The sequence below is a fragment of the Nothobranchius furzeri genome, chromosome 15 (genome assembly GCF_043380555.1).
Source record: "Nothobranchius furzeri strain GRZ-AD chromosome 15, NfurGRZ-RIMD1, whole genome shotgun sequence".
Lineage (NCBI taxonomy): Eukaryota > Metazoa > Chordata > Actinopteri > Cyprinodontiformes > Nothobranchiidae > Nothobranchius > Nothobranchius furzeri.
In genome coordinates, this window is record NC_091755.1 from 57,624,385 (window position 1) to 57,650,302 (window position 25,918).

The following is a 25,918-nucleotide window of genomic DNA, read 5'->3' on the forward strand; positions in this document are numbered from 1 at the left end:
TGTTCCAGTGTCTTTTCTTCTTCACCTTTTGTGTTCATCAGAAGGAAGATGGAGAACAATTAGAGCCTTTTCACATCTTTTATTTCTGCATTTCATTTTATCAACACATTAATTGCACCCAGATCTACAATAGTTTGAAAACGTGCACAAAAAACGTGAGTTTCTTCATCCTGCAAAGAATAAAAAAAATAAAATCTTACCCAGGCGAAAGAGGATAGCAGGAAACTAGTGTTAATTCTTCTAGTTAATCATAATTTAATACTTCAGCATAATATACTTATAAAGACCAATATGTCTTAGTTTTGCACCCTTGCAGCATTCCCCTGCCCGGCATTAAAAAAAATATTTTCTCTATTCAAAACAAACATTTTCATGTTAGTCATCGTCGTCGCCACAACTATGGTCTTGGTAATTTCTGAGAAAACATTTCCAAAATGTTCCGGCCCACTGCTCGTGACCGCGGTCCACCCACCCTGATCAGTGTTCACAATGAAGCTCAAACGTCCGGATCAACAAATACAATGAATGGAAACAGGAATGACACAATTACTGAGCAGGTTAGAGGTGAAACGTGACAAAGCTTAAAGTTATGACCCCTCCCCCCACTAAGAAATAAATTACCTTCAAAGTTTTTTCCTGAATATGTATTTAGCTCCTTTTCACACACTAAAACCCGTTAAATCCCACAATGCCTTGTTCAGGAAGTACATCTTCAAATAGCAAATATTGAATTCTACTTGTACAAGGAACTGTGTATTAAATAAAAATAAATATATATTTCAAAGGAAGGGAAAGAACAGTCCATCTTTATTGTTATTGTTTTTTTTAACTTCATTTTAACATTTTCTAAGAAAAATCTGACATAAGAAAAAACATTATGCCTTTACAGATTTTTCTAAAACATTTTTTTAGTATATCAAGAAAACCATACAGATTTACAGCAGAAATAAAAAGGAAAAACACAACAGAAGACAGTCTCTGTAGGCCAACAGGTTTAAAATATAATAAATAAATAAAATACCAATATGACGGTAACGGTGTAATTACAACCAAGTATGTGTCTAACCAAGGCAAGAGAAAACAGTGAGTTTAGAGTACTTGGTTTTTGCATTAAGTTCATTAAGTTCTTGGTAAAAATTAGGCGGAGGAGTTTATTAGATGCTGATGAAGATCTTCCATGTCAGTTGGCTGCAAGTCCAGTAGCTTCAGAAGAAAGCCTGAGCAGAAACACAAACAACACATTCAGGCATCATGTTGGCTTTAAAAATATACCAAAGAAGCAACGTTTGTATCAGATGTACAACCGTCCAGTTAAAGGTAAACAAGTGGATCTGAAGCACACAGCTTTGGCTCTCTACTTTGTAGCTTATCTGGAGACATTTAAACTGAAACCAACTACAACCTGCAGCTGATGCCAGATACACAAGAAGCCCTCGATATGATCCACAGGCAAAAACTCAGACGGTGTTCTGAGAACTAAATCACCTGATTTCTCATTGAAATCATCCTAAACATCGACGATGAGCAAAGGAACCAAAGCTACTCACAAACATAAAACTTCTAGAGTTAGTTTGGCTTCAAACCTTGACAGAAACAATGGAGACAACATCAGTGTGATGTGCAAGCATGCTCTTATTGTTTTTGACTCCTAGACCCCAGGTTGCCAAACCTTATGCCCAGAAAAGCTCAGAACCACAACATAGCAATCGTCAACACATGTCACTCCAAATCTGGTACATTCGTTCTGGCTTGTTTTTCCAAGTTCTATCATTTGGGGTTTTTTGGCACACAGTGTTATAAATACTTGTTTTAGATTTATTGCGAAGAAGAAGAAGAAAGAAGAAGAAAAAGAAGAAACGAGAAGAAGAAGAAAGAAGAAGAAAGAGAAGAAGGAGAAGAAGAAGAAACAAGAAAGAAAAAGGAAGAACAAAGAAGAACAAACAATTAGAAACAAGAAGAAAGAAAAAGAAGAAGAAAGAAAAAGAAGAAAGATGAAGAAAAAGAAAAAAGAAGAAAGAAGAGGAAGAAAGAAAAAGAAAGAAAAAAGAAGAAAAAGAAAAAGAAAGAAAAAAGAAAAAAAGAAAGAAAAAGAAGAAAAAAGAAAGAAAAAGAAGAAGAAAAAAGAAAAAGAAAGAAGAAGAGGTCTTTTCTATAGCGCCTCTCAACATAAAAATCATGAGGCGCTTTACAAAAACTAAAAATTTTAAATATAAAAAAGAATTTAGAATATTATAAAAAATATATTTAAAATGAGCAAAAATAGACAATTGTGATTTAAAAAATGTAAAGAAAAAGAGAGAGTGAATAGGAAAGAGGGAAATCAGTGGATCCTGAGGAAGGTGGAATAGGTGGGGAGAGCAGAACAAGGACAGAAAGGTGAAAACAAGTTTCGGCTAACTCTGTAGCCTTCCTCAGAGTAACACTGATATGGAAGTGATGCCTAGCCTGGCCTGCCAGACTCGTCCTCGGTTTAATTCTGCACAGAGAAAGCGTCTGGTAACTCACAGGCAGAGAGACACATGAGGGGCGGGACTAGCCAGCTCAAAAATAACCAATCAGAAAAAGACGGAAATGACGACTGTACCGCGCAATGCTGTAGTTTTTTTAGCTGTAGTCAAAAATAGCATCTGGCAGTGGCGCAAACATCTTTTATTTATTTATTTTTTAAGAAGAAAAGCTTTTAGCGCTTCTACTTGTGGTTTTAAAGACGTGTCCAAGTCATTTAGAAAAAATAAAAGCCGCAGTGAACTCCGCTTCAGTCGCCGTGTGTATGACAAACTCGGCGTTGTGGTGTGTGACGCACGCTACTCAGCGCGACTGGCTCGGTTAGAATTCTCAGGGGGTGGGGTTACTTGAATAAGAGAGTTCCCAAACCCTTTCTCTGTGCAGAATTAAACAAAGGAGGAGTCTGGCAGGCCAGGCTAAGTGACGCCATCACCATCAGCGTTGCTCTAAGGACATACATATCGTCCAACACTAGTGCAAAGCGTCAGAACAAAAAAAAAATTGGCAGAACATATTGGCCATAGGCTGACCATGACCACCACAGGTCAGCATCAATTTCAGCAATAGAAAACCAGTGTCCTCTAGACAGAACACCAACACATTATACATACGTAACTTGCTTTCATTTACCGTAACTCCACAAAGGTGAGTGCCGTCAGAAAATGGTTTTTGAAAGCGAAGTTGCACTTTTAAGTCTGCATAGTGTTATTACGGTAAATTCCTTTCAGGGGTTTCAGGAATCAGCATCTACGTTCTTCCCTTTCACACACAAACAGTGCGGAAAAGAGGAGAAACTGAGCCAAGAGCAGCAACTCGTGTGTGAAAGACCATGGCCATAATATTGGTCATAGTGGTGCCAAGAAAAAAAAAACCTCAATGACCAAACACGCATGGCCCTTCCAAGCTTGCAGTTGATGCGCCACAGTGTCAGCTCAAACATTTGCTATCAAATACCACAAAACAGATACTGGGTCAATGTGGAGCGCTGCAAAACAACGCAGCTTCAGTGATCACACGATCACGTTGTCTGACATCGTAATTTCAGTCAGAAAGATCGATTGTTTAGTATTAAAGCAAACCCTCACACTTTTCACAAATAAAGTTAATAAGCTGATATTTTTCATTAAACTGCTCAACAAATAATTACAAGTACGATGAGAGCTGAACTAAAGCATTGTCAACTATCTAAAGTAAACAATATTCAAAAAGCTGTTTATGTCCTTTAAGTGTCTGCTGTTACCGAGCATTGATCAGGTACTCAGCCAGGCTGATGCTGGCGTGGGAGCCAGTGATGGTGACCTGTCTGTCGGTCGAGCCTTCCACTGGATTGGCAATCTTGATCTGAGCTCCTGACATCTGACGGATCTCATTGATCTTTGCGCCTTGACGACCGATGATGCAGCCGATGAGCTGGGAGAGAGGAATAAATACAACAAAACAAAATTTTAGAAATACTTGTGAAAAATAGAAAATTACTTAAGTCAATGGAATATGAAGTAGATCAGCCGATATATCAGTCAGATGATGTATTGGACTGATGTTTATAATTTCTTTAAACCATCAACTGATAAGCTTCTTTAGTAGAGCTGATTTAAAATCTGGCACATTACTCGACCCAGATCAAACACTTTAGGGAGTATTTTCCTTGACACGGCCCTGGGCGTGAAACTGAGTTTTGATGGTGATCTGAATTTTATCAAATATATAAATATTATTGCTTTACAAAGGTAAAAACGTGTAGTGGATGAATGTACCTAAACTTTGTTTCGTTTTCTTGGATTTTATTTTCCTATTTTGGGCGACGGCGGCACAGGAGTTAAGTGCAGTTTCAACCCGGCTCATGGGACTGCAACAAAAGGAGGAGGTCTGGACACAAGGTTAATGTTTAAGAGTAATTTTTTATAATTAAAAACCAGCCTCTAAAAGGTCTCACCAAATATGCCACACAGACAAGAGCTCCCAAAGGTGCTCCCTCTGACCAGTCTCAACTCCTGATCCACCTGAGTCTTTCCAAATTGCACTTAGCCTTTTATGCTGCACAGGTGCAGCCACTCATACAATTGCAGGCTGCACACCCACACCAATAATAAAGCAGAGGGGTGTTGGCAGAAACATCCGAAGCAGCCAATCAGCTGACACCCCCCCCCCCCCCATCACCACCACCACCAAGAGAATGGGTTCTTTGCTTTCTTCAATTAGCAGGGGTTGCAACAGTGCTTGTCTCATAATCGGAAGGTTGCAGCTTCGAGCCCCGCTCAGTCTGTCGCTGTGTCCTTGGGCAAGACACTTAACCCAACTTGCCTGCTGGTGGTGGTCGGAGGGACCGGTGGCACCTGTTTACGGCAGACTCACCTCTGTCAGTTTGTCCCAGGGCAGCTGCGGCTACAATGTAGCTCATCGCAACCAAGGTGTGAATGTGTGAATGACTGATTGTGTTGTAAAGCACCTTGGGGGGTTCCAGGATTCTAGAAGGCACTAAATCAAATACAGGCCATTTACCATTTTCCTGTTGTGTCCGTCTCTGATCTTCCTGCCTCCTCTCAGTCCTACAGAACAACTTCTGCCTGACTTCCTACTTTCCACCTCATGAGTTACTTTTAACTAAGCAAAAAGATCAAAGGGATTTACTGCGGAGTGGGCGCTGCGCTGCCCGGCTGCGCCAGTGACATGGAGTCACCAGACCACAGGTGATGAGCGCTGCAGTGGCAGAGCACATCAGGCTAGAATAAAAGACAAAATTCACCAGAGAGAATATGAACAGACATCAACGATGTTAATGTTATATATTTTTTGGGTGTCCCTAATAACACCATACTGAAAATGTTACTGTGGCCATGTGCAGCTGGCTGGAGAGCATGAATAATCAGTGCTCTGCCTCTCCACTGAAAATAATCCCTGCTATGCTGAGAGTCCACATAAATAGTATAATATAGGTAGAAACAGGATCTTTTCTCAGGCTCCTTCTGGGTGTGTAAGCTGAGGGCTTCAGGGGAGCCCGACAACCTTTCAGGAGAACCGGGTTCCCCTTAGCTCTTCTGCAATTTGAACCCAGTATCCGAGTCCATATCGGGAAGTAACACTCAATCCCGATTGAGTCAGAAACCACGTGATCGGAACAGATTTCCGATCACATGGTCAGATCTGGACATCCCTACTAAATTGTAGATAAATGCACTACAGAAATACTAACAACTTTTTCTCTTGTTTAGCTGTTTGATGGCTCAGCAAAAGTCAAACCGAACATGGTAGCATTTCATAGGACCTATACCACGTGTAATATCTAACCCTGCACATGTTCTGTGTTACATTTTATATACATTTTTTGATTTTGTATACTCAAAGTTTTGAGAAAAGAAGAAAAAAAAGTCTCTACCGAAGCGGTGAGTCAAGCGTGTGTGTGACAAAGACAGGCTGCTTGATGTAGACTAACAATGAAGAAAAGGACCAGACCCCAAGCTGTGGATCTATCTGACATTCATGCAGTCTGGATTTTACCAGTACATCCTGGAACCGGAGTGGTGAGGGTTTTTCTCTCTTTCAACAAGGCTGTTGCTAGCTGAAGCTAACAGCTCGCTGGTGCTAACAGAGGCCCAGAGTACCGTGGCTCTGCTGTGACCAGCGTTCACATAACGCTGAAGGGGGTTGGAACGTGTAGCTGTAGCAGGGGTGGTTACCTTGTGACATGACTAGGAAAGCTTGCTCAGAAAAGCAGTTTTTCTCTGGCCTTTTTCAACTTTCTAATTTACATAAAAAGTAGGTCACACACGGCTTAGACTTTTTGACATGCAACTTTTGACCAACAAAGCTGTCTTTATTCAACAAGGAAAATGTTGGTTTAGATTCTAAGTCCTCTTTAAAATCTGCAGAGCATGCCGGCGATAGGAAAACTAATTTCAGTAAATCTCTACACTAGAGTACTTAGAAATAAAGAAAAATTAAACCTACATCATTTGGAATGGTCAGCTCATGTGAGCCAGTTTGTGCAGAGGCATCCATTCCAGCTTTAGAGGGGGGGAAAAAAGACAGTCCAATGAGGAAAAAGTTGTGAAAATATGCACACATATACTACAAGCCTGCAGCATGTTCACCTACCCTGGAAGCCCTGGTTGCCATGTGCAATGGGGAAGGGGCCCTGCTGCATGGCTAGCTGGTGAAGTTTGGTGAGCTGTAGAAACAACAGAAGGAAAGGCAGGAAGAAACAACAAAAGGAGGAGAAAAAAGTCAAGAAAGACTGAAAAAATTCCTACTAGTGTGAAATATTGCAATTCCCCAGTTGAGAGAAGTTAGATGGCAATGATCAGAAACAGTGAAATGGAGCATGGGAAGTGAAATTTAACCTTAAGTTTTTTCTTGTTCGAGTTGTAGTTTATAATCTCTAAAATTGTTAAATGGGGTTGTTGGTCAGAAAAGGAAGGGTGGCAAAAGTAATAGGTTAAATAAGGAGGTGGCATGGCTTCCCAGGACTGAAGTTGCAAATATACTGGATCACTTACAGAGGGACCTTCACTTACATCAGGCTGTGGAATGGCGTGCTGTCCTTGGACAGCATATGCCTGCAAAAAGAGAACAGACATTAGGGGGAAAAGAAAGATTAACACGCTCCAATATCCACATATCAGTCCGCATTTCACAGATGGGCATCAGAACAAAGCCAGAAGAGCAGTAACATGTACAAATAAACAATCCCAACCACTTAATATCACAGAATGTTCCTTCACACAAGAGCTTTGGTCATTTACCTGACCACCTGCAAAGATGACAGGAGAGCCTGAGGGTTTGGGCCTGTATGGGATGGTCACGCCTTTGGGTGGAGACTAAGAACAAATAAACATCTGCTTTAACTTCTTGAAGAAACTCCGTCCCTCAAAAGGATCGACGACGTGATCTTCATTCATACCTCAAGCATGACGACACAGATTTGCTTCACACACTCAATGATGGATTGTGGGGTCCCTGCAATGGTGATGGCACGCTCTGTTGAGTTGGGCAGCATGTCCCCTGCTACTTGTACCTGAGCTCCTGCTGACTACAGAAACAGAAGAACACACACCAGTTAACACATACTGTAACTGACGTTGGAATGTTTGTGTTGGTTGCCATGACAACACCAGCAGCACATCGGAGATCGGTACGTTGTCTCTGTTTTGTTTTCTTTATTTGGTACTCATATTGTGTATCTGTGCAGTGGAGTTATACGTCTTTCTTATAAGAAATGTTTCTGTTGAGATTGTTGTGAGGTAGTCGCTTCCTGTGAGTCGCGGGAGAGACGACACGGTGCGGTAACACGGCGGACTTTTGGAACATACATCTTTTCTACTGCTGGGTTTTACAAGGCGTACACGGTAAAAAACGTTATACTGTTCTTCGTTTAACACTTGTGCACTTTGTGGAAAGAAATAAGTGGCTGAGATGAATATCATATATGTTATTGATATTAATTTACTTGTTTCTAGTTTTCACGGTGCTCCATGATTGTCAGAGAGAAATAAAATAATTGTGGACATCAGTACGAAGCGTGGATTCTTTCGACCCGAGTAGAAACAGTGAAAACGTTGGCCCAATCCATCTGGAGGCTTCGGTGCGCAGAGCTCTCGTCATCCTGCAGCAAGCTACAGTGAGCTACAGGCTTCAGTGGACACGTTGCTTTGCATTTTGGAGCAACCAATCAGGAGCTGCATATTCAGTGGACACTTCAAGAAGCGGTTTCAAGAAGCGTGAGTCATCAGGCTATATTACGCAGCTGTTATGCCTCCTGTGTTGATGGATAGAACATGAGCTACAAATTTGCTATAATGGACAAGAAATTAATTGTGTTCAAACTTCAGACTGTGTAACAAAAAAAGAAAAAGAAAAAAAAAGGACAATCTGTTCAAGTCCTGGAACTTATTGTTGTTTTCTTACTTATTGTTTGCAAGCTTTAAGAAGGCTGAAACTGAAGTTTATTTACTGTCATATGTAAGAAACTAAGCTAATGTGCCTTGTGTTAATTTTAATAATTCTCCACCTATTGCATCCATTCCATTCTTGTAATTACCTTAGATATCTTGTCCCTTCATAAGATACCCCTTTTAAAGTCTGAAAATGTCTAAAGATGACCATAGTCATCCTAATGTTATGTCAAAAGTCCAAGATGCAGGGGATATGAAAGAGGAAAGAAGTGTAGTGTCTGAGAAATCTGAGACAAAAACAAGAAAATCCTCTCGTGAAAGGCGATTAACACCAAAAATGCAGGAACTGAAAGATCAAGAGTTAACTCAAAAGGAGAAGAGGTTCAAAGCAACATATGAGAAGTGGAGAAGCAACGTAAGAGACATTCGCACAAGGTTAAAGCAAGCATGCTCTGAGAGTGACATGTATAATATGATGGATGAGGCTGAGAAGCAAGAGTCTGAATTAAAGGAACAGTATGACAGAATTCGACTCCAAACCTCACCAAGTCAAGAAATTCGAAGAAAGATTGATGCATGCTCAGCTGTGACAGCCGACTTGCTGCAGCTGATGAGAGTACGTCTCACTGAAGATGAAGATGAGTTTGACACAGTGGCAGAAAGATCAAGGTTACGCATGCTACTTGATAATGAATATGCTAGGTCCATATATGGATCCACAGCTTCCAGAGTTACTGCACCCAGCTGTCACAATTCTAAACATCTCTCAGAGTCACCTAGCATTTCGGCTATGAGGGCGGAAGCGGCTGCTCAGCTGGCTGCAAAGAGAGCTGAAGTTGATATGGAAGCTGCCATCGAAGCTCAACGTCAGCAGTTGAGAAAACTGGAAAACCAGAGGGACATTGATGTAATTCAGGCAAGGCTAAATGTCTACACTGAAGAAGAGGAAAGGGATGGGACACGCAGTCCTCCATTCAGCAAAGTGAGTGATGCACACCCCTTCGCTCACCACATCCCAGATCAAGAACGGCAGGTTGTGCAAAACGAGACATCATTGGTCAAATCGCTACAAGAGTCATTAGCTCTCACCCGCTTGCCAACTCCAGAACCTTCTGTATTCTCGGGTGATCCTCTGAAGTTTACAGAATGGAGCATGAGCTTCAAAGCCCTCATAGAGAGACGATGCTCTGACCCTGCAGACAGGCTATTCTACCTGCAAAAGTACATAGCAGGCGAGGCAAAATCTTCTCTTGAAGGCAGCTTCTACAGAAAAGATGAAGAAGCCTATCAACAGGCATGGGATAGGTTAAATGCTAGATATGGCCATTCCTTTGTAGTACAGCGGGCTTTCAGAGAGAAGTTAAATGGGTGGCCGAAGATTGGAGGAAAGGAATATCTCAAGCTAAGAGAGTTCAGTGATTTCCTCCAAACATGTAGTAATGCAATGCCCCACATAAAGGGCTTACAGGCTCTTAACGACTGCGAGGAGAATCAGAAAATATTAGTCAAGCTTCCTGATTGGGTGACATGTAGATGGAACCGTTACGTTACAGAGCAGCTAGATCGGGGCAACGACTATCCAAGCTTTCATGAGTTTGCTTCCTTTGTCTCTAAGGAGTCACGCATAGCATGCAATCCAGTGTCATCCTTACATGCCTTAAGGCACTCTGCAGAGGCACCACCAAGAGAAATGAAGCGTTCAAAAGCAAACACGTTTGCCACAAATGTGAAACCTTCAATTCCATCAAGCTCCACCACCAAATCTGACCCTGGTCAAATCAAGTTGGGAGATGCAGAGAAACCAAAGAAATGGAACACACCAACACAAAATTACAATAGTGACCAGTGTATCTGCTGTAGTGAGAACCATTCCATACATAAATGCAAGAGGCTTATGGACATGCCTGTAGAGGATAAGAAAAAATGCATACTTGAAAATAAGTTGTGTTTTGCATGTCTAAGAAAGGGTCACAATTCTAAAGACTGTAGAAACAGGTCCACATGTAGCATATGCAAAAAGAGTCACCCAACGCCATTGCATGAAGATCGTTCTACAGCAGGAGAATCATCAATTCAGGGTGCAGTGGAAGAAAGCACGTCATCTTTATCATGTTGTGTGAGTGGAGGTGAAGGTGGGAGTACGTCGATGATAGTCCCAGTGTGGATCTCAACACTTAGTGCTCCGGACACTGAAACCCTAGTGTATGCACTATTGGACACTCAAAGTAGTCACACATTTGTTGATCAGGAGGTGTGCGAAAAGCTAAAAGCAGCAATGGAACCAGTGAAACTTAAACTTTCCACCATGATGGGGAGAGACTCAGTCGTGAAGAGTCAAAGAGTATGCAAGCTCAAAGTTAGAGGATTTTCCTCAAACGTTTCAATCAATTTGCCTCCAGCCTACACAAGGGACTTCATTCCTCTTGACCGTGCACATATTCCCAATTGTCAGACAGCCAACAAATGGAAACACCTTGTAAGCATGGCCCAAGAGATACCCCCGTTGATGGACTGTGGTGTTGGATTGTTGATTGGATATGACTGCTCCAGAGCGTTAATTCCAAGAAGGGTCATCACTGGGGGCGACTATGAGCCTTATGCTATTGAGACGGATCTTGGTTGGAGCATTGTGGGAAGCGCACCACAGCGTGTGCAAGCTAAAGATGTGACTGGTTTTTGCCATCGAGTGTCTGTCAGAGAGATGCCACCCATAACGCCATTTGCTGTCATCAAGGCCCTAGAGTCCGATTTTGCAGACACAAAATCTGGTGACAGAAGCATATCTCAAGAAGATATATGCTTCCTGCAGATCTTGAAAGAGAGGATCCAACAAAATAAGGAGGGTCACCTGGAGATGCCTCTCCCTTTCAAAGCACGTCCACATCTCCCAGACAACAAAAGGCTGGCATTAGTACGGTTGAAGCATCTAAAGAGGAAGCTGGACAGAGATCCCAAATTCAAAATAGACTACGTGAGATTTATGGAAGGTGTCTTCAAGGATGGAGATGCAGAGAAAGTGGAAAACCAAGCAGAGCTGGGGAAAGTGTGGTATATCCCACATCAAGGAGTTTACCACCCCAGAAAACCAGGCAAAATCAGAGTGGTTTTCGACTGCTCTGCAAGGTATGAAGGCACCTCCTTAAACGACCATCTGCTAACAGGACCTGACCTCACAAATAGCCTAACAGCTGTGCTGTGCCGCTTCCGTAAATATCCCATCGCAGTCATGTGTGATGTGGAGAAAATGTTCCACAGGTTTCATGTGAGCGAGGATGATAGAGACTACCTGCGATTTCTCTGGTGGGAAAATGGAGACACAAACTCAGAACCCAGAGAGTACCGCATGAAGGTTCACCTGTTTGGAGCATCATCCTCCCCTGGCTGTGCCAATTATGGCATGAAACACCTTGCCAGCCAATGTGAGAAAGAGTACCCCTCCGCAGCTAGCTTCATCCAGAAACATTTCTATGTCGACGATGGTCTCACAAGTGTAAAGTCGGTGGGTGAGGCAATTGAACTGGTCAAAGATGCCCAAGCTGTGTGTGCCAAAGGAAAGCTGCACCTTCACAAATTTCTCTCCAACAGTCGAGAGGTCCTTGACTCAGTGGAGGTTGCAGCGCGTGCTACGGAGGTGAAGAATGTTGATCTTAATCACAATGATTTGCCAGTTCAAAGAGTACTAGGTATAAGGTGGAACATTGAAAATGATAGCTTCTCCTTCAAGGTGTCACTTGAGGAGAAACTGGCAACGCGCCGAGGGATCCTCTCAATTGTGGCCTACTTGTATGACCCTTTGGGGTTTCTAGCCCCAGTCATTCTTGAAGAGAAAAGAGTGCTGCAAGAGATGTGTCAGAGAGGCACAGGGTGGGATGAGCCACTACCCAAAGACTTGAAGTTAAGGTGGGAGACTTGGATGAAGGATTTGGAGAACCTGGAAAGAATTGAAATTCAAAGATGCTTCATACCTGACAGCCTTGGTGAGATTCAGAGAGCCGAGCTTCATCATTTCTCTGATGCAAGCAGTCAAGGGTATGGCCAGTGCTCTTACATCAGAGTAGTAAGCAGAGAAAGGGTATGCTGCTCCTTGATCATGGGCAAGGCGAGGGTTGCACCAACCAAAATAGTCACCATACCGAGACTAGAGTTAACTGCAGCAGTAACCTCGGCATCTGTGAGCAGCACATTAAAGGAGGACCTGTATGCTAAGAAATGGTGGAGAAGGGTCCAATATCTGACTGAGCAATTTTGGCACAGATGGAGAAAGGAATACCTGGCCAATATTGCTCTGAGACAGCAATGGCATGCACCAAGACGTAATGTGGAGGTGGGTGACATTGTGATTCTCAAAGAAGAAGATGTTCCTCGCAATGAATGGAAACTAACTAGGGTTGTGGAAGCCCATGAGGATGATGATGGACTTGTACGGAAGGTGACAATCCAGACTGGTGATCGGAAATTAGGAAAGAGAGGCGAACGCCTCGTCCAACCATCCGTCATTCAAAGACCCATTCAGAAATTAGTGGTCCTGGTAGAAAATGAGAAAAATATGTCATTCATTGATTAGATTTCCCTTCTAAAATACAAGTTGTCATTATGCTGTACTTCATGCACATGTTGTGGAGATGTAAATTCTGTTCATACTGTTGAATTAATTGTTTGAGAAAAGAATATTGTTTATGTCAATGCAAGAGTGTTTTAACATAACAACATGGTGCTTGGGAATTACCATTGATTTAATGAACAATACAAGTGTATTCACATTCGCAATTGTAATAATCAAAGGTAATTGGTGGGAGTGTAACTGACGTTGGAATGTTTGTGTTGGTTGCCATGACAACACCAGCAGCACATCGGAGATCGGTACGTTGTCTCTGTTTTGTTTTCTTTATTTGGTACTCATATTGTGTATCTGTGCAGTGGAGTTATACGTCTTTCTTATAAGAAATGTTTCTGTTGAGATTGTTGTGAGGTAGTCGCTTCCTGTGAGTCGCGGGAGAGACGACACGGTGCGGTAACACGGCGGACTTTTGGAACATACATCTTTTCTACTGCTGGGTTTTACAAGGCGTACACGGTAAAAAACGTTATACTGTTCTTCGTTTAACACTTGTGCACTTTGTGGAAAGAAATAAGTGGCTGAGATGAATATCATATATGTTATTGATATTAATTTACTTGTTTCTAGTTTTCACGGTGCTCCATGATTGTCAGAGAGAAATAAAATAATTGTGGACATCAGTACGAAGCGTGGATTCTTTCGACCCGAGTAGAAACACATACGCTCCCAAATCCAAAGATTCACACGAAGAAGACAACAAACCTCTCTGATTTCTTTGATTTTGCAGCCGCCTTTGCCAATGAGAGAGCCACACTGGCTGGCAGGCACGACGAGACGCATGGTGACTGGTGGTTTGCTGGTGGCCGTGCTGTTAGTCATGGAGGTGCTGATGTCCTGCAGATGAAACAGCACAGAGCAAAAATGTAAACGGTTTAGCCAAGATGTTTCTGGTACTTTATTCTGGCAATGATGCAGCGAGCGACCCGCACCTCCTCCAGCTTCTCAATGATCATGGAGAAGGCCTTGAAGATGGAAGTGGTGGGTCCTGCCAGAGTTATGATCCTCTCCGGACAGTTCCCCTCCGAGATGTTGATGCGAGCACCACTCTGCACAGATGTGAGCAAACACGAGGTTAAGTCAAGTGCAGTTGTAGCCAAGTTCATTTTTGTTTTCCAACATGCTGGAAGGAAAAAGAACTTCTTGCCTCTTCTCTCATTTTCTTCACAGACTCGCCTTTCTGTAGAAAAAAAAACCCCAAATATGCAGGATTTTCAAAAAACACAGATGGAGCAGAAGATAACATCCTTTCAGCAGGAAAAAGGAAAGCACTTACCTTGCCGATTATGCTTCCAACCTCCTGCAGAAAGGAACAAAAAACAAAAAACAAAAAACACGTTAACAAATCCTGTTTTTTCTACATGAAGTCAAACTGATATTCCTCTCATGCAAAGTCTTTAGAGGCTGGCTGAGTCTGATTTTAAAATCAATCTCTGATTGAAGAGAGTTGGTTTCACAGCTCCACGCTGCCTCTAACCTGCTACCATGACCAAACATCATCGTTTCAGCTATGTGCACCTCCTAGCTGGAAGTTTACTCTATTTTTATGCATGATACAAAATGAAATGACAGATTGCATTTACAAATCAAGTTGCTCAACTGCGAGATCTGAGTGTGTACTGGACAAAGCTTAGATGTAGGGCTGGGGGTAAACGATTATTTTTAAACGATTAATCTGACGATTATTTGATCAAATAGTCGACTATTCTAATGACTATTTAGAAGATTAATCTAACGATAATTTTTCTATTGCACAATTAATAAAAACTAGAAAATCTCAAATAAATTCCTCAAAAAATGGATAAATTCTTACTGTAAGAGAATAAACACTACAGGCCTTCCATTTTGTATAACACTGCTTTTACTGTGTTACGGTTGGTTATGTTCTGGTGACATGTAGAACTTGGGAGTGCAGGCTGCTGCCTGAGAGGTGGTTGGAGACTGAGTGTGTCCATGCTGCTTTGATTTGGTCACTTATGTGCGTGAGGCGAGTGATGTTACGACCCTTCCTGGGGAGTTTGGCTCGTGTGCAAAAAGGAAGGGACAGTAAGGTGGGATTTAAAAGTTAAAATGATGATCAGGTTTATTTACAACAACAAAAAAACGTAAATCTTTCCATCCACAGGTTGGGAATAATAAAACTAATTCTGCCTTTGGGGAATTGAAACAAAAGGACAAATAACTAGGGATGTCCCACTGGGCAAAGATTACTGGTTTCTGGACCAAAATAAGGATTTCCAAGGGTCCAAACTCTAAACTGGGTGGTTAAACCAAACTCAAGGTGATATTTTAAACTAAACTGAAAACCCAAGACACTCCAAATGTAATAAAAGGGAGATCTGCACCACAGAAAAGATGAACTCTAAACCAAAACGTAACAGCTTATCCAAACGCAAGAAGCTGTTAGCGAAAATGCTAACAGTAGCTTTAACAACGTTAAGATCAAGTTACCAAGTTTAAATAAACCAAAAACACCCAGCAGCAAACAGACCAGCACGGAGGAGAGACTGCTACCACAAAAACAGCTCTCCTAATGTCTGAAAGAAGCTCCTTTATGAAGGGAGAAACGCTCCCGGTGATTTTCTACATCTGCGGTAGAGACGAAGCTGCGCATTTGACCCCGGAAGTTGTTGTCCATTGCCAAGAGACGAAGGCGGGCAAAACAAGAAAGGAATCTATCTAGCAGCAGACGGACATTGTTCCGGGTCTTTGGTATTTGGCGGAGATGTTAGTGAAGGCGGAGAAGAGGGCGAACTAGAGGTAAAACAGGCAGATTCCTCCTCTATTTATAAACTCCTGGGGATGCAACAAGTGGACGTGGTGTGTTGACTACCGGATCTGACGTCGACGAATTTTTAGAATCAAGCCGTCAACGTCATTGACGCTTCACTACAGCTCTACTTAGATGAGAACTGAAGAAAAAAAAAATGGTAAAAACATTTTAATAAACAGAACGAACAGTTAATTCAGTTTATTCATCCAGTACTACTAACTCAAATGAAGAGTAACGGCTTGTGTAGGAGTCCTCACGGCCCTTCTGTCAGGCCCACCTATTTCTTTCTTCCCTGTCTGTGGGCAGGCGCGAGCCAAGATGAATGCAAATTCACACTGTGACATCACAGTGTGAGGATCTTCAAATTCTAGTAGGGCTGCACGATATCAGGAAAACCTGCGATATGCGATAAACCTAACCCTAACCTCCACCTGGCTCCGCCACTCACCTGCTGATTTGACACATTAGCGCTCTGAGCTGGTTGCCTTTTGAAAAAAATGCCCTCCTCCCCCTTTTCATCTAATGATCACGTTTAACAGGAAATCCTCCAGAATGCTGCAGAATTTGTCTAAGGTACTTTTCTCCTGAGTGGTAAGTCTGTGTGAGTGCGTGCTTTCGTGCACGTGCGAGTGCGCACATGCTCGTTAACAACTCGTTTTTAGAATTGGAAACTCCGAAAGCACACGTGGGAGGGTTGAGGGGGGTGCGGTCTATCACTGCCTCACTGCTGCTCTCTTGGTCCACCAGGCGACGCCTCTTTCAGAAGCGTTTTCCTAACAGGAAGTGTAGATTAAATACGTCTCTACCCATGCATTGATGCTCACTTTAAAGTTGCATACAATTTTCCAGACAAGTTTTTCTTTATAAATCACAAAGTGTGCGTGGAAAATGACTTGTGTGACTTCCAGACCTGTTTTGTAAATAAAGCTTTATAAATGAGGCCACAGCCCTTTAGAATAAATGAAGTCCCACTCACCTTCCCATGCATGAGTAACCTGATGGTTAAGGTGACATTAAGTCCTCCTTCAACCAGACTTGTTTCCATTGCTGCTGCTCAGTCCACCTCGCTGGCCAACAAAGAGATGTATTGGCTTCTGGCTTCAGGTCGATAAAGAGAATGAAAGATTAAAAAAGTCATGTTAGGGATGCTTCTATCAGGTTTTTGCTGCTGATCACCGATACCGATCACATGGATTGGACATACATTTGCTATGTAGTTAAATGAGCGCTACAGCCTACATGAGCTGGGGGGAAAGGAACAATGACATCACATTAAATGACCTGTATTAATTTAGACAAAAACATATTTTTATTTTTTCAAGAGAAGAAAAAAAACTTGAAGCACAATCAATGTTTGTTTCTAACCACAACTTCTAAGCCTCCTACTCACAACACAAGGTTTAGAACTGAAGGAGCCTCTTATGAGCGATAAAATGTCTTCAAGATAACCAGAACAGTCCAGTTGTTTTCTATTAAAACTCTCATGATGATCACGTCCAAGATGAATGAGGATTTACACCAACGTGCAGCACGAAGCAGCAACGATTCACTTAAAAGGAAAACCGGAACACTTAAATGTAGCTGATGTTAGTAACAATCTAACAGATTTTAAACATTAAAAGCTCTCAACAGTCTAAATAGTGCGTGACGACGCCCACGGGTCTCTGCCAGCTGCAAAGTAAAACAGGTGACTGGTATGATTGGCTCTGAAAGGCATTGATCGAAATTTGCAGAACACGTGTTTTTCACAAAAATCAGCAGATATTGGCCGATCAATTAGAATATCCCTAATAATCACAATGACTGACTGAAATTAAGACCTTGATTATTTATGACGATGTGTAATTGACGTTTAAGGATGCACCTTTTCCATTTATACTTCTCTGTTGGTGTTGTGTAGCAATTATCTGCCAGGACAGCAGAGGGCGTAGCACTTTTCTGGGGTATCCTGCCATCAATTCAGTCACGTCTCAAGTGTGTTTACATTGTGTTTATGTATTTCAGAAACTTAAACAAGGATTTTTTTCCCCTTCACCTCTCCATGCAGTCACCACCTCTAAACTCAAATTTACTATAATTTCCTGACACAAATAAAAAGTTTGCTGTGTTTCTTTGTAATTCTTCAGTCACCGGTGTATAAACGCTTTATAATGTCGGACTTTTACCGCGAGATGTTCTTCAATCTGCTCCGTGTCTGTCACTAAATATGTTCAGTTCCCGTTTTGTTTTTTGAGGGGGAATGGCGGCGCTGTTGACAAAGTTAAAGTAAGCGGCATCCTGACCAGTCACAGGCTTGCGTTGCGGTCTCTGTCGCTTTCCAAGGATATTTACAAAACTGAGTTCTATTTAGGGCTGCACGATATTAGGAAAACCTGCGATATTCGATAACAGTGCTTAATATTGCGATATCGATATTACTCACGATAAATTAACAAATACTAAAGTATGCAGCGTTGATGTCGTCTGGTGTGTGACGTCTGCTCTGGGTTCAAAGCAAACAATAACTAATGCATGAATTCCATTACAAGATAACATTTTTATTGCAAAAATATGCAGCTGCACCTGCTACTGTATTAGCAGCAAAACAACAAACTGCATGCATGCAGGTTCTCAGTGACTTTAAAACATCACCTCCACCATAAAACTTTTTCTGATGCTCCAAATACAGAAAAACATCCCTTACCAGGGTTTTTTAATAAATAAAAAAATCAGAAAATAAGTTTAAATGTTAAATAATAGTTAACATCACTTAAATGCAACAGCAAATTCTCTCATTGCTACTGAACATTTTCTCCACTTATGTGGTTATGATATAAGGCTGTTGCTGTAATTGGAAAGTGAACTGTGCCTGGCCAAAGTAGGAGAATATTAAGATTTTTTGAGGGTGAGAGAAAAAAAATTGTCTACCTTTCAGAAGAGGAACTGGCAAAAAAAAAAAAAACTACAGGGAAAATTTGTGAAAACGTTTGTTTTTAACCCCAAATTGAACAAGTTTACCTAGATCTTAAAAAGCAGCTCAGATGATGAAACTGCAACTATGATTCTGATAACAAGCTAACAAAATGAACTAGCCTCTAAGATAGCCGGCTAGCAGAGCTTCTGACTGACAGTTTATGTGCAGCAGCAAATCAACTATCCTGATTAACAAGGTTATAAAAGCTCATAAATGAAAAATCACTTTGATGTGTGGGGGAACTTTTCCAGGCCCTCTTCAGCAGGGTGGGACTGGGAGGAGAGTGCTGTAGCCTTTTAGCTGGAAGCTAACCGGAGCCTGGGGCTAACACTAGCGACATGAAGGTGGGTTGGTTCACTGGCACATGTCGGAGTCAGTCCAGTAAAAATGATTAACGACACCGAGCGGAGTCACGTTCGCGTTTGAAAGCAGCGCTGAATCCAGAAACATCAGCACAAAGTGCGTTCGTGGCTCTGAGCCAGCATGATGAACAAGGGAACAGCGCCGCAAACTCTGTTTGGGTGTTGCTTTCCAAAAGGGTCTATGTAGGGGGCGGGCGTATTTTGTGAACGGGACCAACTGATTGGCCGCATATCAGAAGGACTACATTTGATTGGCCAAATAATACTTCCGTGTAAAAAACAAGAGCTGGTTTACAAAAAGCTGATGTATGACGCGGATGGAAATGTTTGAACCAAACATTTATCGCTGTTTTTGCCATGTTTTGCGATGGGCCTATCGCACGTCCTGTTATCGCGATGACGATAATTTTTCGATATATTGTGCAGCCCTAGTTCTACTCCATCCGTCCTTGTGAGCCTGCTGGAGAGCTCTGGCAAGAACAGATAATGGCATTGCATTTCTCCGTACCGACGCAGAAGCATAAACTACACTTTAGCATTTAGCCAGTAGCAATGGTTGATTCAAATTCAATTTTATGCAGCAGAGTTTAATCCTGAAGGGGGCGCAAAAACGACTGTTTAAGGCTGAACTTTTTCATTTGAATGAAAGGTTGAATATGGAACACGGACACTATAGCGACATCTAGTGTATAGACGTGGTAGTGCACCAACAAAACACAATTTCCAGCCGTCAGGGTGTTGGTTCACTGCTGATATGAGACGTGACCAGCCAGCACCATGTCCCGTGGAGAATCGTATTGGGTAACTATAAGGACTCATTTCTACCAATAGGTTTATTTTACAACAGTATTTACCGTTGGAACATCTTCTGAACTCAAAGTCAGCAGCTTGATTTAACAAGTCCCCCATTTTACAAAGTCCCAGCCTCGCCTTGTAAAGCTGACTTTTTACTGCAATGGTGCTCCCTACTGCCTTGTAGAAGTAAACATAAACCCAGTATCATGCTGTCAGAATAACATTTTGATAATTTTTTTTCTAAATATAGCATTTATAGCAGAAACTGTACATTCATTCTGCACACCTCTAAACGCCCCGTGGAAGTATTATTTTTAAAATTATAGCATTTAATTTAAATGTTCCACATTCCACCTTTATGATGCGCTAAAATGCCAAATAAAAAAATTATTACTGCACATGTCTACAGCTGTAGTCATTCATCCATCCAATAATCAGCAAAGAAGGTTGATTTAGTAGTACCCTGATTATTAAATATAGTAAAATAGTGAGAGCGATTCTCAGTTACGCATTCTTTACCTAAAATCTGCAGGCAGAACAGATCAATGAAAGTGATGCAGCTCACATTTAGCCTGCAGGCGAGCTGGCTCTGCACTTTAACTGCGTTAGAAATAATGAGCTTTACTTCAGTAATTAGTGTTAAACTGGCCCGAGTCCACTCATTCTTGTTGACAATGACCCACTGTTTCCCCAACACCGTGTCTACTTCCTGGCACTGAACAGCAGTGGCGACCTAACTTCCAGCTTTCTTTTTTAATGTGGATATGCAAACTACTCAAACTCTTCAGCTACTGATGCCATTAAAGAGTTGATAGAAAAACAAAGCTCCAGCTAAGCAGCGTAAATAACGTCAGACTTCTAGCTGAAAAACAGCATCACGCCAACATGATGTTGGAAGCTAAATTTAGCAACGAAACGACGCTATTACTACAATTTCCTAAAATCGTGGTTGCTACAGAAAGTGAACCAAATAAATCTGTTTAATCACTCCATCCCGCACATCGACATAATTAACAGAGTGTATGCTATAATTCACAGGCAGCCTTCAAGGTAAACACAGATTGGTAATTGTTCATTCAGCACGCTAGCATATTAGCATCGCGTTCCAGGAAGTAGACGTATCCCGCGGCCTACGTTAGTACTGCTATCTCTGCCCTTCACTTTCAGAAATGAAAAAACATATATAAATAAATATAATATTCATGGAAGTCTTACCCGAACCGTCACTTGAAGTGTGTTCAGGGGTGGATAGGGTGGCAAGGGTGGAAGGGGAGAGGTTCGGGAGGGAGTTTTAAGAGGATCCGGGGAAGAGGGAAGAGACGCCGCTGCTTGATCGGACTCCACTCTTCTCTTCTGCTTTGCACAAAAGACAAAACACAGTCAACTTTGGCTCAGGGTAAGGAAAGCCGTTGTAGCATAAAATCAAACTATGTTGCTGTGTTGCATAGATAAACAATTTCTGCTCATTGGAGTTACAATAAAACATTCACAGAGAACTGATAATAATAATAATAATAATAATAACAATATTATTATTATTATTATTATTATTATTATTATTATTATTATTATTACTAGCAATGGTAAAAGTTGTAAGGGTGATAGTGTTATTAAATATCTATAAAACACTAATACCTATATTAAAATGTCAATACTGCTAATGCCAATTTAAAAACAGAAATAAACATGTTTACAGCCTGGTTCAAAAACATTTTAGGTTTAACAGATCTAGATTGCAGTCATGACAACTCTGAGAGGGGTGAATTTTTTGTAAACTTCCAATTAGGTGTAATTAAATGGTTGAAATTATGAATAATTAGATTCGACTGCTTATGCACCAAACTGCAGCTCAGACTACCCAACCTTTTTGGAGTACTTGAAGTACTTACGTTCTCCGTCATTCTGCTGGGGGACTTTAATGTGCACGTGGGCAATGACAGTGAGACCTGGAGAGGTGTGGTTGGAAGGAATGGCCCCCATGATCTGAATCTGAGCGGTGTTTTATTATCGTACTTCTGTGCTAGTCATGGATTGCCCGTAACAAAAAACCATGTTCAAGCATAAAGGTGACCTCTTGGCACCAGGACACGGCTGCAGTTCAATGATCGACTTTGTTGTAATTTTATCTGATCTGTGGCCGCACGTCTCGGACACTCAGGTGAAGAGAGGGGTGGAGCTGTCAACTGACCACTATCTAGTGGTAAGTTGGCTTTGATGGTGGGGGAGGAAGCCAGTCAGACCTGGCAGGCCCAAACATACTGTGAGGGTTTGCTGGGAATATCTGGCAGAGTCTTCCTTCAGAAGGAGCTTCAATTCCCACCTCCGACAGAATTTCTTCATCAGACAGCGATCTCCAGCTTTTGCTGGGGCGGTTCGCAGCCAAGTGTGAAGTGACTGCGATGACAATCAACTCCTCTAAATCTGAGACCATGGTCACCGCCACGCTGTAGATTTTTAGCTGTAGTCAGAAATGGAGTCTGGTGACAGCGCAAACATCTTTCTTTAGAAGAAATGCTTTTAGCGCTTCTACTTGTTTTAAAGATGTGTCCAAGTGGTTTAGAACAAAGGAAAGAGCTGCAGTGAACTCCACTTCAGTCGCCATGTTTATGACAAACTCGGCATTGTGGTGTGTGATGTAAACTACTCAGAGCTGATTGGCTTGGTTAAAATTCTCAGGGGGTGGGGTTATTTGAATTGGAGAGTTCCCAGACCCTTTCTCTGTGCAGAATTAAACAGAGGAGGAGTCTGGCAGGCCAGGCTAATAGCATGTACTACCTGTTGAGTTAATTACAGATTCACTTAGATTAAGAAAATAAAGGATCTTTCATGGCGGTTAAAACGAAGAGTCGGAGTACCCGGCCCGGAGGGTTACCGGGGTCCCACCCTGGAGCCAGGCCTGGGGTTGGGGCCCGTGAGCGAGCGCCTGGTGGCCGGGCTTTCGCCCATGGGGCCCGGCCGGGCCCAGCCCGAACCGGATACATGGGCTCGTCCAACTGTGGACCCACCACCCGCAGGAGGAACATGAAGGGTCAGGTGCAATGCGAATCGGGTGGCAGACCAAGGCGGGAGCCTTGGCGGTCCAATCCCCGGACAAGAAAACTAGTTTTTGGGACATGGAACGTCACCTCGCTGGCGGGGAAGGAGCCGGAGCTTGTGGCAGAGGTTGAGCGGTACCGGCTAGATATAGTCGGACTCACCTCGACACATTGCATTGGCTCTGGAACCCGAGACCTGGAGAGGGGTTGGACACTCTACTTTGCTGGAGTTGCTCCGGGTGAGAGGCGGAGGGCTGGGGTTGGCTTTTTGTTAGCCCCGAGACTCTCTGCCTGTGTGTTGGGGTTTACCCCGGGGGACAAGAGGGTAGCTTCCTTGCGCCTTCGGGTCGGGGAACAGGTCCTGACTGTTGTTTGTGCTTATGGGCCAAATATCAGTTCAGAGTACCCACCCTTTTTGGAGTCCCTGGGACGAGTGCTAGATAGTGCTCCATCAGGGGACTCCATTGTCCTGCTGGGGGACTTCAATGCTCACGTGGGCAATGACAGCTTGACCTGGAGGGGTGTGATTGGGAGGAACGGCCCACCTAATCTGAACTCGAGCGGTGTTTTGTTATTGGACTTCTGTGCAAGCCGCAGTTTGGCCATAACGAACACCATGTTCCAACATAAGGATGCCCACCGGTACACTTGGTACCAGGGCAGCCTAGGTCACAGGTCGATGATAGATTTTGTAGTCGTATCATCTGACCTGCGGCCGTATGTTTTGGACACCCGAGTGAAGAGAGGGGCGGAGCTGTCAACTGATCACCACCTGGTGGTGAGTTGGATCAGATGGCAAGGGAACATGCCGCGTAGACCTGGAAGACCCAAACGCATAGTGAGGGTCTGCTGGGAACGCCTGGCAGAAGAACCTGTCAAGACGGTCTTCAACTCCCACCTCCGGCAGAGCTTTGACCACGTCCCGAGAGCAGTGGGGGACATTGAGTCCGAGTGGGCCTTGTTCCACTCTGCGATTGTCGAGGCGGCTGTTGCTAGCTGTGGTCGTAAGGTGGCCGGTGCCAGTCGTGGTGGCAACCCCCGTACCCGCTGGTGGACACCAGAGGTTCGGGGAGCCGTCAGGCTGAAGAAGGAGGCCTACAGGGCGTGGCTGGTCTGTGGGTCTCCGGAGGCAGCAGACAGGTACCGGATAGCCAAGCGGGGTGCAGCAGTGGCAGTTGCCGAGGCAAAATCTCGGGCGTGGGAGGAGTTTGGTGAGGCCATGGAGAAAGACTATCGATCGGCTCCAAAGAGGTTCTGGCAAACTGTCCGGCGCCTCAGGAGAGGAAGGCAGCAACTCGCTCACACTGTTTACAGTGGGGATGGGGAGCTGCTGACGTCAACTGAGGCTATAGTCGGACGGTGGAAGGAATACTTTGAGGAGCTCCTCAATCCCACCAATGCGCATTCCGAGGAGGAACCAGAGCTGGGAGGCCTGGGGATGGACTGTCCGATCTCGGGGGCAGAAGTTGCTGAGGTAGTCAAACAACTACACAGCGGCGGAGCCCCGGGGGCGGATGAGGTTCGTCCTGGGTATCTCAAGGCTATGGATGTTGTAGGGCTGTCATGGTTGACACGTCTCTACAACATTGCGTGGTCATCGGTGGCAGTTCCTAGGGAGTGGCAGACCGGGGTGGTGGTCCCCATCTTTAAGAAGGGTGACCTGAGGGTGTGTTCCAACTATAGGGGGATCACACTCCTCAGCCTCCCGGGAAAGGTCTACGCCAAGGTACTGGAGAGGAGGGTCCGATCGATAGTTGAATCTCAGATAGAGGAGGAGCAATGTGGTTTTCGTCCTGGCCGTGGAACTGTGGACCAGCTCTATACCCTTGCAAGGGTGATGGAGGGGGCATGGGAGTTTGCCCAACCAATCCACATGTGCTTTGTGGATTTGGAGAAGGCTTATGACCGTGTCCCCAGGGGCACCCTGTGGGGGACGCTCCAGGAGTATGGGGTGGGTGGCTTTCTGTTAAGGGCCATTCAGTCCCTTTACCAGAGGAGCGTGAGTTTGGTCCGCATAGCCGGTAGTAAGTCGGACCTGTTCCCAGTGAGGGTTGGACTCCGCCAGGGCTGCCCTTTGTCACCGGTTCTGTTCATCACTTTTATGGACAGAATTTCTAGACGCAGCCGTGGTGTGGAGTGTGTCGAGTTTGGTGGCAGGAGAATCTCGTCTCTGCTTTTTGCGGATGATGTGGTCCTCCTAGCTTCATCCAGCTCTGACCTTCAGCTCTTGCTGGGTAGGTTCGCGGCCGAATGTGAAGCGGCTGGGATGAGGATCAGCACCTCCAAATCTGAGACCATGGTTCTCGACCGGAAAAGGGTGGCTTGCCACCTCCGGGTCGGGGGAGAGGTCCTACCTCAAGTGGAGGAGTTTAAGTATCTCGGGGTCTTGTTCACGAGTGAGGGTAGGAGGGATCGGGAGATCGACAGGCGGATTGGTTCGGCGTCAGCAGTGATGCGGACGCTGAGCCGATCTGTCGTGGGGAAGAGGGAGCTGAGCCAGAAAGCCAGGCTCTCGATTTACCGGTCGATCTATGTCCCAATCCTCACCTATGGTCATGAGCTTTGGGTAATGACCGAAAGAACGAGATCGCGGATACAAGTGGCCGAAATGAGTTTCCTCCGTAGGGTGGCCGGGCTCAGCCTTAGAGATAGGGTGAGGAGCTCGGACATTCGGGAGGGACTCGGAGTAGAACCGCTGCTCCTCCGGATCGAAAGGAGCCAGTTGAGGTGGTTTGGGCATCTGGTCAGGATGCCTCCTGGACGCCTCCCCGGGGAGGTGTTTCGGGCATGTCCTGCCGGCAGAAGGCCCCCGGGTCGACCCAGGACACGTTGGAGAGGTTACATCTCCAATCTGGTCCGGGAACGCCTTGGGGTCCTGCCGGAGGAGCTGGTGGACAAGGCCGGGGAGAGGACGGCCTGGAGCTCCCTAATTGGGATGCTGCCCCCGCGACCCGGACCCGGATAAGCGGAGGAAGACGAAGACGAAGACGAA

The 25,918-nt window shown here is 43.9% G+C and overlaps 2 protein-coding genes across 3 annotated transcripts; one reads left to right on the plus strand and one right to left on the minus strand.

The window, feature by feature from the left end:
• Positions 1-64: 64 nt before the first annotated feature.
• Positions 65-21,266, minus strand: LOC107391117 (poly(rC)-binding protein 2). 2 transcript variants are annotated; one of them, XM_015968198.3, is made up of 13 exons: positions 21,107-21,266; positions 16,758-16,879; positions 14,285-14,308; positions 14,156-14,188; positions 13,941-14,057; positions 13,714-13,845; positions 7,403-7,531; positions 7,245-7,319; positions 7,017-7,058; positions 6,598-6,670; positions 6,451-6,506; positions 3,746-3,915; positions 65-1,217 (listed from the first exon to the last, which is right to left on the minus strand). In XM_015968198.3, exons 2-13 carry the CDS (start codon positions 16,824-16,826, stop codon positions 1,181-1,183), a joined length of 957 nt encoding a protein of 318 aa, XP_015823684.1. In that variant the 5' UTR covers positions 16,827-16,879; positions 21,107-21,266; the 3' UTR covers positions 65-1,180. The 2 variants fall into 2 exon arrangements, with proteins under 2 accessions (XP_015823684.1, XP_015823683.1); XM_015968197.3 differs by having other exon boundaries at positions 6,999-7,058.
• On the plus strand, positions 7,567-13,685 carry LOC107381899 (uncharacterized). Its single transcript, XM_054751863.2, has 2 exons — positions 7,567-7,847; positions 7,959-13,685. The coding sequence occupies exon 2, from the start codon at positions 8,587-8,589 to the stop codon at positions 12,955-12,957; it is 4,371 nt and encodes a 1,456-aa protein (XP_054607838.2). The 5' UTR covers positions 7,567-7,847; positions 7,959-8,586; the 3' UTR covers positions 12,958-13,685.
• Positions 21,267-25,918: the final 4,652 nt, after the last annotated feature.